Source organism: Dysidea avara, chromosome 2 (genome assembly GCF_963678975.1).
Source record: "Dysidea avara chromosome 2, odDysAvar1.4, whole genome shotgun sequence".
NCBI classification, from domain to species: domain Eukaryota; kingdom Metazoa; phylum Porifera; class Demospongiae; order Dictyoceratida; family Dysideidae; genus Dysidea; species Dysidea avara.
In genome coordinates this window covers 17,825,961-17,842,359 of record NC_089273.1, presented here as the reverse complement: position 1 = coordinate 17,842,359, position 16,399 = coordinate 17,825,961, and the positions used below count along the sequence as shown (strand labels likewise).

General features: G+C 35.9%; 1 protein-coding gene across 1 annotated transcript in view; it reads right to left on the bottom strand.

The window, feature by feature from the left end:
* Window positions 1-16,399, bottom strand: part of LOC136246764 (dual specificity protein kinase shkE-like) — a 49,170-nt gene that overhangs the window by 5,584 nt on the left and 27,187 nt on the right. The window contains exon 2 of the mRNA XM_066038331.1: window positions 12,698-12,799. Within this exon, the coding sequence (XP_065894403.1) occupies window positions 12,698-12,748 (51 nt within the window). The 5' untranslated portion in view covers window positions 12,749-12,799. The remainder of the gene's footprint in view (window positions 1-12,697; window positions 12,800-16,399) is intronic.

Genomic DNA, 16,399 nt, shown 5'->3' with positions numbered 1-16,399 from the left:
TTCAGTATCAAGATCTGTGGTCTGTTGTGTCTGAGTCTAGGTACAATTTTTGGACCGATAGTTCCAACACTGAAACATAGATGGAAAAAGTAAATGCAGTAATTGTACATGAATTTTGCTGAGTTGTCCTTCATATTAATTTTAATGATTCCGATTTTCTGGGATCCATTCCCGGATTTGACCTACCATATCCTCTTACTTTATTACTTTGATGTAGGGTTTCAGTGGGATAGAAATGGTAGTAGATATACAGTACAGATTTGAAAGTATTAATGGATAAACATCTAGCTTGTACGCATGAGTTATACATTTCAAATTAGTCTCATTTATCCTATTGTTAGTTCCATGACTACAAACAGATTGTTTGGATGGTCTGATGATTGAGAACTAAAGTAGCTTGAATACTTGAGATCAACGCTCCTAAGATGATGACACAAAAAGCAGTACATATGTAACATTTAAAGCACTACCTTGTGTGTATACAAATACAGCACTAGGAGGTCAAGGGTGTCTTTCTAAACACCCCTCTGACATGTTGCAGTCACTGCAGAGGTGCTCTATGCATCAAATGGGGATGTTTTGTAGTAAAATGTCAGGTATCAATTATCCTTAGTAAACTTGTTTATTCTTTAAGGTTGCCATCAAGTGGCTGTCAGCTATTTCCCAGTATTGTTGTTAGTTATCTTTTTTGACGTGCTGTGTCTTTCCTTCTGCATGGAGTTCAGGGTATTTCTACCCAAACTAACAACTAGGAGGTATGGACTTATGTTTCTGTTGTGTAAAGCAGACAATTTCATTATCAGCACCATGTTATAAGACTATTCCATAATACCACTTGAAGTAAGTATACAAATAAACACAAAGCGATAATTATCTAATTTTGGCAACCAGTGATTCTTATCAATTTTTATGTTCCTATGTAATATCATCAACACTGGCACTACAGAACACACAAAACTCACACTAGGCTTGGAAAAATAGTTCTACTGGTAAAACACCTAATCACAGTGTGATGGTTATACAAGGGAACATTACTTAATCTGTCCACAATTAATATTTAATAATTTGGCTTGTTACGACATGCTGTTGTGAAAAAACCTTCTTAGCAGGTGTAGTGATAGAATGGGCACTCAATTGCATGAGTTACATGTTGTTACCTAGTGGGTTTCACAGTGGCATGTTGAACATAGCGTTCTGTGAGAGTTACTATTCTACAACAGCTTGTACTGTGTGGTTGCTATAATATAATCTCTACATGTGAAACACTTCAACAGTACTGTCATGACTGTGCTAGTACAAGGCACACCCACATTGCTAACCTAACCATGTATATTTGTGGGTTATTATTACACAACAGTCACTTCATAGGTTATAATGTTTCTAATAGCTAGGGTTCCTATTGTTCACTTGACCACCACCTTAAGTGTAATTTTAACAGAGACTTCCCAAAGCAACACTAATTTGCTCTAAATTTCTAATGAGTATACAAAGGAACAAATTAACAAAACAATGTAAATGATGTCTGCAAAATAACAGTTTTACTGAAACTCTTCTTAAGTAGTATTTTAATATAAATTTGTGTGATGATAAACAATATTATCATGTAGCATAACAAGTTGATGTAACTAGCAAACCCAAAACAGTAATAGGTAGTATAATAGACTTAAGTCTACTCATCAAAGACAATGAAAGAAGCTGTATAATTTTTAAACAACAGGGCCCACGGAGGTTTGAGGTTTTCTGGCCAAATATCACCTAAAAACCAGCTTCACAAACATCTTGGTGCTTTAACAGTATTAACCCAGCCCAAGTGTTTCAGTATGACTGTAAATGCTTCCAATAGATAGCCAATTTAAAAAAAATCTTTCAATGGAATTTTCTACTGACTGACCGACTGACTCCCTGATGCCTTCAGACAAGCAAAACTCGATAACGGCTAAAACTACATGCTTGACTTTTGCACTCTTTAATTAGCTGCCTCCCTAGACATGCCTTTGGCATACTGCAGTACATAAAATGCATGCATCATGGACTTACCTTTGTCCTCATTTGTGTATCATTTCTTTTGGTGACTGCAAAAGGTGTCAATTCAGGGTAGCACAATACATGGCTTCCCATTTGCACTGTTGATTTCGTTTTCGTTTGAACAGTTCCGTCCATGATACAAGTTCTGTTTTTATGTTTGAGGTGAAGCTCAAACCTTTTTTTCAGCTTAGCTTTGTCACTACATTGTCACAGTGGTTTTATTATGAGTGGTTGTGAACCAATAACTGGTGGTATTTTTACTTTTAAAAAACTACCATGGAATAACTCACTGCATGGACAGAATGTTCAAATGAAAATGAAATCAACAGAAAACGGGAATCGTTCATATTTTCCGTGGTGACTGGATTGATTGCAGACAAGTTCTTCATTTGTAACGCAGTATATTGTGCTGAAAATAGATGGACAGTAAAGCGTAATGGCCACTTCACTTTTGAGTCACTAATTGATAGTTGGGATGAGAGAATCGTCTGTACTCTTTGTGGTGGCTGGATTGATTGCAGAGGCACTTCTCCTGCTGTTCTATGTTTGTAGTGCTGTGTAACGGATTGAGTATAGTTGAAAGCGAAGAGTAATGGCTACTTCACTTTTGAATGAATAATTGATAGCTGGGGCAATGAAAACATTAACTCTGGTGCCATTCTTTCTTTTATTGCAGTATGTATTAGGTAAAATTAGGGATTGTAAGTTTGATTAGGGATCATAGAAACAAAATAGTAGGAAAACAAGGGAGTTCACCTACACCTGCAGATATACTAGTGAACATTTAATTCCTAATTCAGTCAAGGGTATAGAATGAAGTAGGAATTATTATCCACTAGGTGTAGGCAACCTTCCTTGTCTCACCACTTTTTAGCTATTCCCTTCTTTCACAACTTTTTTCTTTGATCCCTAATCAAACGTTAAATTCCTGAATTTTCCTTCTACTTGTGACTAATAAAGGACAGTTCTGTGGATACAGTCCAGCTATGAAAGTATTCATGAAGGATCACATGTGTTATGCTGGCATAACTAAGAGTCACTACTGCTGACATTCAAGTATAGTGGAACCTCCCTTATCAGCCTCTATTAACTGGGCACCTGTGTTGTCTGGGCGTCTGTATTTAGCGGATCACGGATCGGCGGATCACGTGATATGCATGCTCAACTCGATTTTGAGCACTGGGAAATTTTTATACCCTAGTGTAACATACAGCATACTGTAGAATTTATATTTTATCCACAGGTAGGAAGCCTGAAGAGATTTCAATCGATACTATATAACTATAATAATTAGAGCGCGCGTATTAAAAAATTAACACAAGATTATTTTAATTTACCTTAAAACTGAATCACTGATGTATTCTTTACACCGACACAATACTCAATAGACTAGTTCTGTATTGCAAAAACAAACGACAAAGGATACACGCCAACATATTAGAAGCCAAGTAACTCAGAGAACTGTATGTTTCTGACTCCCTGTATTCAACTCTAGTAGGATAAGCGAGTTCTAAATATAGTGTACTCACATGTGAATAGGCTTCTAGCGCACTCACGTGTGAATAGGCTTCTAATATGTTGGCGTGTATCTTTTGTCGTTTGTTTTTGCAATACAGAAATAGTCTATTGAGTATTGTGTTGGTGTAAAGAATACATCAGTGATTCAGTTTTAAGGTGAATTAAAATAATCTTACTCTGTGCGTGTGTTAATTTTTAATAACTTACGCGCGCGCTCTAATTATTATAGTTATATAGTATCGATTGAAATCTCTTCAGGCTTCCTACTTGTGGATAAAATATAAATTCTACAGTATGCTGTATGTCACACTAGGGTATAAAAATTTCCCAGTGCTCAAAATCGAGTTGAGCATGCATATCACGTGATCCGCCGATCCGTTATCCGCTAAATACAGACGCCCGTGTTGTCTGGACAGCCCAAAATAGTCACATTGCTGGTAATCTATTGACAATAATGAAGTTTAGGTTAGATGAAAGCACAAGGAGGGAGCCTAAAGGTTGCTGTTTACCTGTCTGGTGGCTTGTTTATTGTAGTAGTAATTGGTTGCTAGGTGATAAAACATTCTTACAGCCAAGGGGAGTGACCATAGATGCTCTGTAGTGACTTCTACACAACAAACTGTATAATACAAACTGACAGCAATAATAATAATAATTTAAAACAGTTACTTCAGCATATTAGCATCCACTTATTAGTTACAGACATTTCTGAGATAGTATCCACCAGACTGCCCGGATAAGAGAGGTTCCACTGTAGGAAGATTAAAGGGCCCAAAGAATGCCTTTAGTTAGCCATAAAGTAGTGAGGGCTCTAATACTCTATAACTAAGAAAGAACAATTTTGTGGTAGATGCAGTACAGTAATTATGGATATATAGCTAGCTTAATTACATACAACACACCTTGAAACATCAAAACTAGCCAAACTAATCTTATTTGCTAGTTCTACAACTAGAAACAACATTATATGAACACTTATTAATGGTCTGAGCAATGATAACTGAAGCAGTTCAAGTATACTTCAGAAAATGCTCCAAAGAAGACAACTCAGAAAGTTCTATATAATGTTTATACTCTACCTATGTATACTTGTTTGTACTAAAATAATAGAGGTGGTGTTTTATTTAACTGTCACAACTTTAATAGGAACTTCTCTAATTTGCTCTAAATTATTAAGAGTACAAGGAACACACATTAACAAAATTCCTTTAATATCTGTACCATATTAACAGTTTATTCTGCTTTAATTCAGTTTACAGGGGAAATTGCTTTAGTGGTATTTTATAATAAATTTTTGTGTTATGTTAAGTATTATAATTAGCATAGCTGGTTAATCTTAGTTCACTGATGGTTAGCAAAATAGACTATCAAGTGTACTCATCCAAGACAGCAAATGGAACTTTTGAACATTACTTAGGTCAACGAAACTTGATTACCAGATTCTTGCTCAGATTTTTACAAGCTGACTTGGGCAGGTGGTTATTACTAATTATTCTAGTCATGGCTAAAAGCAAACACACAGATGTAGTACATTGTATGTTATGGTTTATGGTTCATTAAGGTAGAATCAAAAAGTACATAGTGGAAGGTTGTCTACACCTGCAGATGTACTAGTGGACATCTAATCGCTATACTTGTAGTAATTGCCCAAGTACATACACCAAGTACATACTTGTAGTAATTGCCCAAGTACATACCAGAGCCTTTGACACCAGCCCTCCAGTGGTATTGCAGCTGCTGAAGCTGAATAGACTAATAATCTGCGGGCGTCTGGATTCAGTGGAATGGAATGGTGGACTGGAATGGTGGAATGGACTGGAATGGTGGAATGGAATGGAATAGTAGAATGGAACGGTACTTAGGTAATTTCAATTAGTGGTCACCTCTTTTAAAAGACCACATTCTAACAAAGACCACCTCTTTACAAAGACCACTTTACTTTAATATCTGAATTGTTGTTTTAGAGCCATATAAGACAGTCTTATTAATGAATTGTGTGTCACATGTTATGTCCCCTAGAAAAGCCAGTGATATCTGATTTATGATACAATACATGCTATATACCCCATACAAAAAACACTTTGACTATACAAAAAAATATGTGTCCACGAAACTAAAAGCAACTGGCACCATATCTAGAAATGAATGTCAATATATACTGGCAACTAAGTATAATTTACAATAATCTTGGTCCTTTATCATTGACTTGTGCAGTCTGACTGTATTAATTCCCTGCAAATCTAATTGGCTAGTAAATTGGTACCTTTCTCAATAATCCGGTGTTGTAGAGGAGAAAAAAGGCAGCTAGTTCTAAGTCCCTGAAATTAGGTTAGGTAATCCTAAGGCTGCAGCACATGTTGCTGTCAGACCTTCAGTGCTGGTCACTGTAAAGTGCTGATAATAATAAATTACTAGCCAATTAGAGTTACAGGGAATTAATTAGGAATGCAGCAAGACTGTATGAGTGAATGATGATGGACCAAATTTTTATAAATTATAGCAAGTTATTTGTCAGTATTTCTTGGCCTCACCCAAATAATAGCTCCTTTAGTTGTCAGTTACTTTTAGTTTGATGGGGACATCACTTCATACAGCCAAACTGTTTTTGCATGGGGTATATTGCTATATTACAATCAGATATCACTCTAGGCATGTGGCGCACAACTGATCAATAAGACCATTCTATGGGGATACACTCTAAAACAACAAGATAGCAGCACTTTAAACATTAAAGTAAAACGGTCTTTATAAAGAGGTGACCACCAATTGAAATTACCAAAGTACTGTTCCATTCCACCATTCCATTCCATTCCACCATTCTATTCCAGTCCATTCCAGTCCACCGTTCCATTCCGCTGAATCCAGATGCCCATAATCTGCTGGCCTAAGCCCATTACAACCGATTTCCAATTATGGTAATTACAGCTAATTTTATCAGCTTCTACTGATTACCAATCCGATTATCAGTACAACTCTAGTAATTACAGATATATAGCTAGCTTAATCACATACAACACACTTTAAAACATCAAAACTAGCCAAACTAATCTTATTTGCTAGTCCTACAACTAGAAACAACATTATATGAACACTTATTAATGGTCTGAGGAATGATAACTGAAGCAGTTCAAGTATACTTCAGAAAACGCTCCATAGAAGACAACTCAGAAAGTTCTATATAATGTTTATACTCTACCTATGTATACTTGTTTGTACTAAAATAATAGAGGTGGTGGTTTATTAAACTGTCACAACTTTAATAGGAACTTCTCTAATTTGCTCTAAATTATTAAGAGTACAAAGAACACACATTAACAAAATTCCTTTAATATCTGTACCATAATAACAGTTTATACTGCTTTAATTCAGTTTACAGGGGAAATTACTTTAGTGGTATTTTATAATAAATTTTTGTGTTATGTTAAGTATTATAATTAGCATAGCTGGTTAATCTTAGTTCACTGATGGTTAGCAAAATAGACTATCAAGTGTACTCATCCAAGACAGCAAATGGAACTTTTGAACATTACTTAGGTCAACGAAACTTGATTACCAGATTCTTGCTCAGATTTTTGTAAGCTGACTTGGGCAGGTGATTATTACTCATTATTCTAGTCATGACTAAAAGCAAACACACAGATGTAGTACATTGTATGTTATGGTTTATGGTTCATTAAGGTAGAATCAAAAAGTACATAGTGGAAGGTTGTCTACACCTGCAGATGTACTAGTGGACATCTAATCGCTATACTTGTAGTAATATTTCCTTTGATGTCAGAGGGTACTAAATCCAATAAAAACTTGTGACAGGGTTACTAAATCATTAGTAACCTGTGGTTTCGCTGGTGGTTGTATACTACATTTATCCAAAAACTAAATGTCCTTACTATTAGCTTACTTTCTGGATAAGACAGGCATTGTCAGCATTCAGCTAGGTGTCCAGTACCAATGTCCGTCATGGTGTGGCACTGACACAATAAACTCAAAGGATAAATCTAAATGCTAGCACTCATAATTTGCTTCTTAATAGCTTACTTTCTGGACAGGACAAGCATCTTTTTAGCCCGACATAGTAACTACTTGATACTGGTACTATAGTCATGCAACAGTTGTGAGTGTCATGCCTGTGCAGTGGCACTGACTCGATAAACTAAACTTTAAGATAAATCCCAGTGCTATAGCACACAGTTTGCCACTTTTTCTCACTCTTTCTTAACCCAACAGAAAAGAATGACATTTCTGGACCAAAAATCAGCATGAAACTATATAGGAATTGTCAGTGTTGAATTTTCCAGTCATATTCTTTTATTGCTACAGTGGAATCTGTCTTAGCAGCCACCTGTATAGAAAGGCCACCTCTTTTAAAATACCAGTTTTAAATTACCCTAGTGAGAAGTTTATACACTAATACTATACCTGTTTCATTGCCCATACAATAGTAGCAGTGAAATTTATCTCGTATTTCACTGGTAGCAGTGAAAAAATTGTAATTGCAATTTCATTGGCTAGAATTTATGTTAACAATGTAGCGGCAATTAGTGATACGTGTTTAGTACATAGTGACAAATTGCGTACATAGCAACGCTAATGCACAGCATGCGAATATGTAGTGAGTATGGTATTAACTGGGAATAGCATGGGTATAGCAGTGAAATGGGGATAAATACACTCTTGTTGTATTGGAAATAGTAAATTTATAGTAAATTTCCAATACAACACTTGTGGTATTTATCCCAAATTTCACTGCTACCCATGCTATTACTAGTACTAATCCACCTGTCTAAATCAGCAACCTGCCTATTAATGCCAAGAAATCTTTACCTGAAGGTGACTGACTTAGACAGATTCCACTGTATATCAAACTGTAAGAGATTGAACTGATTTATTTGTTAGTGTGATTTTTGTAATGGTGATTTTTGTAGTTGCATAACTTGTAGAGTAGGCACATTTTGTAGGTGTTGTAATGTTGCTTTAGGAATTTTGATTTTGTTGTTGTGTACTGTAAGGTTAGGAATTTTTGTTTGTTTTTCTGCATGCATGCTTTGTAATATAGGATAGAATTTTGTGCATAGTTTTGTACCTATAAATACTTTGAATCAATGAATAAAAGTTTAGTTTTTGTTAGTCAAAGCTCAGTGAACTATTTATGAGTAAAGTCCAGCGTGACAGAGTTAGCCCCGCTGTGACACAAACCTTGTTGTAAACCAGTATACTGTAAATAACATATGTTGTAACATTTCCTACAAAAAAAAATTGAAAATTTCATGTAAGTGCTCTACCAGACCTAGGAGCATCCCCATACAATACTATTATCACATGGTGAATGTCGTGGTTAAACTGCTAATGGAGCTACAAAGCTATAGAGCCTATAGATCCCAAATGGACTACTTATAATATCGCTTTAAAGTATCACTACATCAACATCATCTTCCCAGTGACTGGAAAACTGTCAGTATCACTCCAATCTTTACGGTCTTGCTATCATTGAGTACATAGTATGTACAGTAGTTCAGTGTACAAACACCTTGAGACAAACTCTATCTTATGTGATGTCCAACATGGATTCAGGAAGAATTGCTCATACAAGACACAGCTCATTAACAGCTATACATGACATAGCCATATGTCTCAATTCTGGAGACCAAGGTGATATTCTTTTTCAGAACTCTTCAAAGGCCTCTGACAAAGTGCCTCATGTCAGAAACTGGATACTATGGAATTTCTGGAGCATGTTTAGAATGTGATTATAGACTTTCTCACCAATAGAACTCAACAAGCTAAGTACCTGTAGACAACAAGTTTAGTGTTCCATCTCTTGTGCCCTCTAGTCTACCCCAGGGTCTGTGCTGGGCCCCCTTCTATAATTACTTCTATTCATCAATATTAACTCTGTACTGAAGCTTTATGGTGATGATGTATTGATTTATGAAAACGTTAACAGCCCAAACCTTGCAAAATGACATTAATAAATTAGCTTTGTGGTCAAACATCTGGTAGTTACCTTTAGAATTTTACAAAGTGCGAACATCTAATAGTATAGTTACAAACAAGCCTCCCCCTTCTGAGTATCACTACCTGTTGAAAGATCAGAGAGTACCATCTACAAAATATCTTGGTTTGACTATTTATCAGAATTTGTCTTAATCTACACACATCTCAAAAGTCATTGGTAAAGTAAATTCAACTCTGGAATTTTTTCGGAGGCATTTTGGACTGTATGCACAAGATGTATAAACCAAATACTATTAAACATATACATGACCCATTCTCAAGTATCCAGCAGTCGTTTAGTCCCCTTACACACAATTTAACATACAATAAAATTAATGGAGATAGTATAAAGGAAAGCCACTAGATTTGTAATTAATAATTACTCCAGTGCTACAGCTATGTTAGCTCAACTTGATTGGCAAACAATGAAGCTGATTACATGAATTAATTATAACTTTAGCAGTAATGTTTTATAAAATTATTAATCATCAAGTAGATATACCTTGTCATCACATCCTTAAGACCTACCCTGATAACACCTGTAGTAGTAGTAGTAGCAAAAAGTCTTACACTTTCTTCAAGAATTTATTCATATCACCATTCCTTCTTCCCTACAGCAGTTAATCACCTACCCAATCATGTAGTAGAAACTGATAATGTTGACACTTTAAATCAGTCTAGTTGTTGATAATAATATAATAGTTTGACTGTACCATTACGACGATTGGTCCATTAGAATATATCTATTTTGATGGACTCTAGTTGAATCATTGGAACTGCAGTTAACTAAGCATTAGCTTTTAGGCAAGCATACTTGCTCAATCACAGCTAGAGGCATTTTAAGAAGAATTAAGTCTCTCCAGAGTGCTGAGCCCCAAACCCCCTGTGCAAAACTTTTTTCAAGTAATTTTTCTGAGCTGGATAATTGTGACTGGCTTTGGGAAACTGATCTTATTGCCCATGACCGCAGATTTGATTTTCACCAAGAACACAAAGCTACAATAATAAACTATCAAATTTCATAATCAAAATCAGCTAGACTTGAGTGGTCTGCTTTTGCTGACTGCTTTTACCAAGCACAGTGGTGATCCGTACGAGCGCTCTGGGGTCGTAATGGATCTCTGGCCAGCCTGGGGATTGCTGTATGTGGCTGTACAGCTCCACATTGTTGAATGCAGACCTGTGTTGTAAGTGTCCTTCAATTTTAGCCAGTTTTGAAACCATAACTTGGCCTAATTCATCTCTATGCCTTCCTCTTTAAATTTTATTAAACAGCTACTTTGAATTCGCCTCCCACCCCTTTTGGAACTTGCCTGATGCAGTCAACCCTAGTCTAAAATGGTGGAAAACTTAGCTGTTTGGTACTTGTACAGCGGATGCTCTGGAAGATGAGGAATTAGCATAAAACATGTGAAAATTTGGTACATGTATAGTTTCATCCATTGGCGAGCTACATCACACTGAATACTTATAATTGGCACTTCTTGATACTTTTAAATAGGCAATAAGATCAGTTATCCCAGACTGGGTCACACTTTATCTAAGCAACTTTGGGCTCACAAGGCCTTTTCCAAGAAGTTGTTCCAATGATTTAATTTTATATTGCTTTTTTGGTTGACACTATACACCTGGCATGATGTCATGTATAACACTTGGGTGGCACTTTGGCCATTAGCATTGTATACTAATGGCTAGTAAAGTAAGCACTTTAGTACACTTAAAACATCATATGAACTTGTGTTTCTGTTTTATATTACTGTTTCATTTATGATAGACCTGGAGTGATGTCATGTATAGCACTGGGTGTGGTACTTAGATGATTAATTTTAGCAATGAGTGTTGTATTCACTATGTTAGTTTATTCATGGCTACTTCACAGTTATATCTGCTTTACAATAGTAATTATGCCACAGGAAGCACACACAATTTATAGTGTATTAATGTACAAATGCCAGACTAGCATTGTATTAATTTGCTGTTGAAGATAGGTATGTAGGTAGTTAACTGTAATCTAAGGCCAGTAGAGCTGCTGCAAAACTCGTCGGGTATTCATGATGTGCAGCAGACTTTCAACTTAAGTGATTTGTTGCTAAACTATTAATGCACAATGCTTTAGCATTTCATTTCAGGAAATGTTCACAGGGGTACAGCTAAAATATTATGTAGCCAATCACAGTAGCAATACGGCCATTGAAGTTGGGATGCTCATGTGTAGCCAAGCAAGTCATGGACTACTGATCTGGCCTATTATACTGTACCTATAGTGGACACTATATACATTGTACAAGTTATCTTGCTACTTTTTATTTACTGAACACCATGGCTTAGTTTTGTGATCAGAATACTTTGTAAACATTCTACCAGGTAAATATTATATGATAAATAAACCATAATTCCTTATACAAACTAATAAATACCTAGAACAACTTTCTACGCTATACAACCCACATGTAGCTATACAGTACACAAGGTAGTCTCTGGATGAAACGTTGAACAGTACGAAACTCAAGCCTGCAGCCTTATACATTGTTGATTTATGCTTGGCTGAAGGCATCAGTTAGTCAGTAGAAATTCAGTTGAATAGAAAATTTTTAAAATTCCATATAAACTTGTTGGAAGGGCTAGGGGTTGCCCGGAAGGAATTTTTGGGCTTAGTTATGCTTAACCAATACTGCAAAGCTGTTTTGAAGGTAAACTGAGGATATTTTTCGTGTGATTTTGAAAGCCAAGAAGCCAATAGCTACATGATCCCTAATACACAATACTATGGTACTGTACGAATAGTGACATTATCACTTACTATGAATGAGCATGTGTATTTGCTAACACTTTAGATCAGAAACCAACATAACATTTCTCTAGTGATCAAATTTGCATGTAGTTATGATTAACATGAAAGCAAGAAAGGTTAACAAGAAACAGCTTTAATTAAATTATTGACAATTATTCTCCTGGCTTCAAACTATTGTCTGGATACTGAAGTAATATCAGGATATCAGATAATATTGTTCCAGCCTTAGTAAGAACCAGATTCAACAACACTATGGATTATACTACACAATAATTCATTAATGTAGTAACAGTAGTCACACTTAAATGCATCGAAATCTGTTACCTCAGAGACATGTCACAATTGTAACATGTTGCTGTAGATATTCCTTACCTGTGAAAATTGTGAAATGTTTTGTTTACAACTCTTCTTCAAGTAATACATGATATCAAGACAATTCCCATCTGCAGCCAATTTCAAGGGAGTCCTGTCATACTACATATGATAGAAGTGGATCATTACACTTGCAAACAATACAGAATACAAATATCATATTAAATTAATGTGGACCAAAGTACAAAATATTGTATAAAGTACAATGTGATAACTATTAAATGGAATGGTTATTAACACAAGTCACAGAAGTACTCTAGAATTTTGTATCCTCCTTACTAATCATCATAGTATAGAGTCTACATATTTGCACCATTATAAATATATACGTAGGTGTGAAAATGCTGTGGTTTGAAATCAAAACACACAGTGTGTTGTGTGGTGTGTCATGTGGCCAAAATAGCTGTGGTATGAAATAATAAAAGATGAAACCAAATATTGATGTTTTACAATTACAACAAACAAGTACAAAATAGCTAAACTGTTACATACTGTATTACTACACAACACAATAGTTAGGCAGGTATTTCATTAGTCAAACAAGACCTTTTACTGGAACAAGCACATTAAAGCTTGCAGTTTTTGTAAACAGTCACATGCAATATATAACAAATATGTTACTAGCTGAGCAAAAAGCTATTTTTGATAATAATGGGACAACATAATATCAGCATTCATACACTACATACTTATTTGTACTGTATTATTTCTGTATCTTTACCCTGAGGCTGCTTAGCTTAGTTTTTATGAGCCTCCGAGTCAAAAGTGTTGACATTAAAAAGTAAGTGACCATCTTACTACGTGGTCAATACATGGATGTGTATAGTTAGAATAAGGTCCAATACAAATTACTGAAACTATATAGCTAACTACATGCCTGAAAATTTATGTGGAAGTACAACCACAGTATTATTTAGTCAAGAAATGATGTTCTACAAACTTACAGAGTTGTGGTCATTAAAAAGGACTAGTCACTATCTACAAAAGACATTCATCCCATGCAACTTGTTATAGTAACCGTTATTTTCTGTCTGAGAGTGTATCAAGTAACAAAGTAATTAAATGATTAATTTTATTTATCGAAGATTAATTATGCACAAGCTATGTATCACCTTAGGTCAGCAGCTTCAGCTATGCTATGCTTGTTACACAGCCTTACATACCTTAGTGACAGAGAACAGCAGACAAAGTGTGACTGTAATCCACTTAATTTGGTAGTAGCATTTGCTGTACAAATTACAGAAATTTATGAAGTATTCCAGTTTAATCACAATGTAGTTACTAGACACCAAGTAGAGGGAAACTTTGCGATTTATACAGTAACCTTGAGTGGCCAACCAAGGTTGTAGTGTCCAGGCACAGCAAGGGTCAATGGCATCTAAACCAGGGGGTGGAGGTACCCACTTTTGGGGTTATGTTGAAATTATCAGCCAAAGCTACACACATAGAAATACATACCTTTATATGAGAAGCCATGAAACCATCATGCAACAGACCGCAACTATCTGTATTAACCCCAGAAGCACCCATAATCTTATTGCCCTTGCTAGGCTTATGCTTCTAATGTTTTTGGCATTTCCTAATTTTCTGCCTGTTATGCTTGTCTTTGTGCTTTTCAGAAATGCATTATATTTTTATTTTGTGTGTTTTTTTGTGAAGAGAAATTCTTCATAATTATGACAAAATGTGAATGGAGAAATGTCACTTCAACTGCAACACACAAAATAATGGCAATACCTTGAAAAGGGGGTGTGCTCTAGAATTAGTAGATATATTAGAGCAGGAGATCTGTGGGAATATCTATAGTCCCTCAGAAGCTATAGGCATATATCATGGTAATTTTGTGTGTAGCTATGGATTCTTAATAATTCTGATTGGTTTTCTGAGTTGTAGTAGTTGGTATTCAAAGGACAGCAAGTATAATCTGTATCTGGAATTTGCAGCACCATGCCAAGAACATAATAGTATCCTGGATTAAATGGTTCTCATAGTCACGTATGATAACTGTTCTATTAGAGTGATGACTGCTCTATTAGAGAATCTTGATCTTTATTTGTTAACCTCAGTCTCACTGCATTCCTGCATGAACTCAAGTACGTATTTTCAATGTCCAGACATTCACTAGTTAAGAGCTTCCATCATAACTATTGTCTTCCAATAATCATAATCATCGTATCACATTTTATTCAATATTCAGATAGTGTTACATGTTAGATATTACCAAATTCAGTGAATGAAGCTCAACTAAATTGCAATGTCATTACCTTTGTTGTTTCTCTTGCGTGTAGAGTGCTAATTGGAGATGGCATCGAAGCGACCAATTCCTGAATATGACACACCACCGAAAGATAAATCCTCCCATAGAAATAAGAAACATAAGAGAAACCAACAATCGGCTAACGCCGTCGACTGCTAACGAGATGATCATTGAAGGCGACCACAACAAAGGTGAACCTGGAGACGATGCCATGTATTGTGAAGGTAAATGTGACACTTGGATTCACCGAAAATGTGCTGGCCTCAGTAAACAGCAATATGAAGCACTAACTGAAGAGGACGCCCCCTACATAAGCCCTCATTGTACAGGGGCGGATCTAGGATTTATAAAAGGGGGGGGCTAACTCAAGGTACTAATCTCTTGAGTAGAGGTGTGCAAAGCACACTTCCCAGCATGCAAAGCATGCTGGAACTAGGGGGGTCTGGGGGCATGCCCCCCCCAGGAAAATTTTGAAAAATAGATGCTAAAATACTGCAATTTGGAGACATTTCCACATAAAATTCATAATATTTTCTGCCTGTAGATATTTTATATACTGCCTTTAGATTATAGGTATGGCTCTCTGACTCTGAAGTATTTTGCTAATGGAAAAGTTTGGGTAGGTACAGGCAACCAAGTACATGATGCACCCCTCTCACAATTGCACAACACTGAATAGGTGCATGTTAGAATAATAATATGTTGAAAGTGGAAAATTTTGAAATTTGAACAATACAAGATTGAATCTGAGAGCATTTTCAATGGAAATTGTGTACCTGAATTAAGTATTGTCATACATATTAACTACGTACACAAGTAGATGAATGAAGCCCTTTAAACAGGCCAATGCACTTCATTGTATGTATAGGTGCAGGCAGATTTGGAAAAATTCCATAACAGAACCAACTACATGTTTCCAGTGAATATTCTATTAGAGTAGTTAGCTGACTGCTCTATTAGAGTATCTCGATCTTGTACACCTCCAATGCTGATCCGGATCCTTGTTGCATAAACTTTAGCATAAATCCACTGATAATACCTTGGAAAGATGATTATAAGGTGGTTTTATGAGTATTTGTATTATTAGTGATCATATAATTATGCTAAGACAAAATTTCATTATAATACTCAGCATATTGATCAAGTAAAGCCTAAATATGAAGGGGGGGGGGGGGGGCTTCAGCCCCCAAAGCCACCCCCTGGATCCGCCCCTGTTGTATGTTAGGTAATCAGGCCCTTGTAATAAAGGAATTGAAGGATTTAGTCAATACATTATCTGCTGATATACTCAGCCTAAAAAATCAAGTTGCTGATCTGAAAACCAATCAGGCTCAACCTTCAATGCTACAGAATGACATTGCTGACCAACAGTCCAGCAATGCGCTAGACACTGGTGACACACCTAGACCACCACCACTTCCAACCAGTGCTGACAAGCATATTAA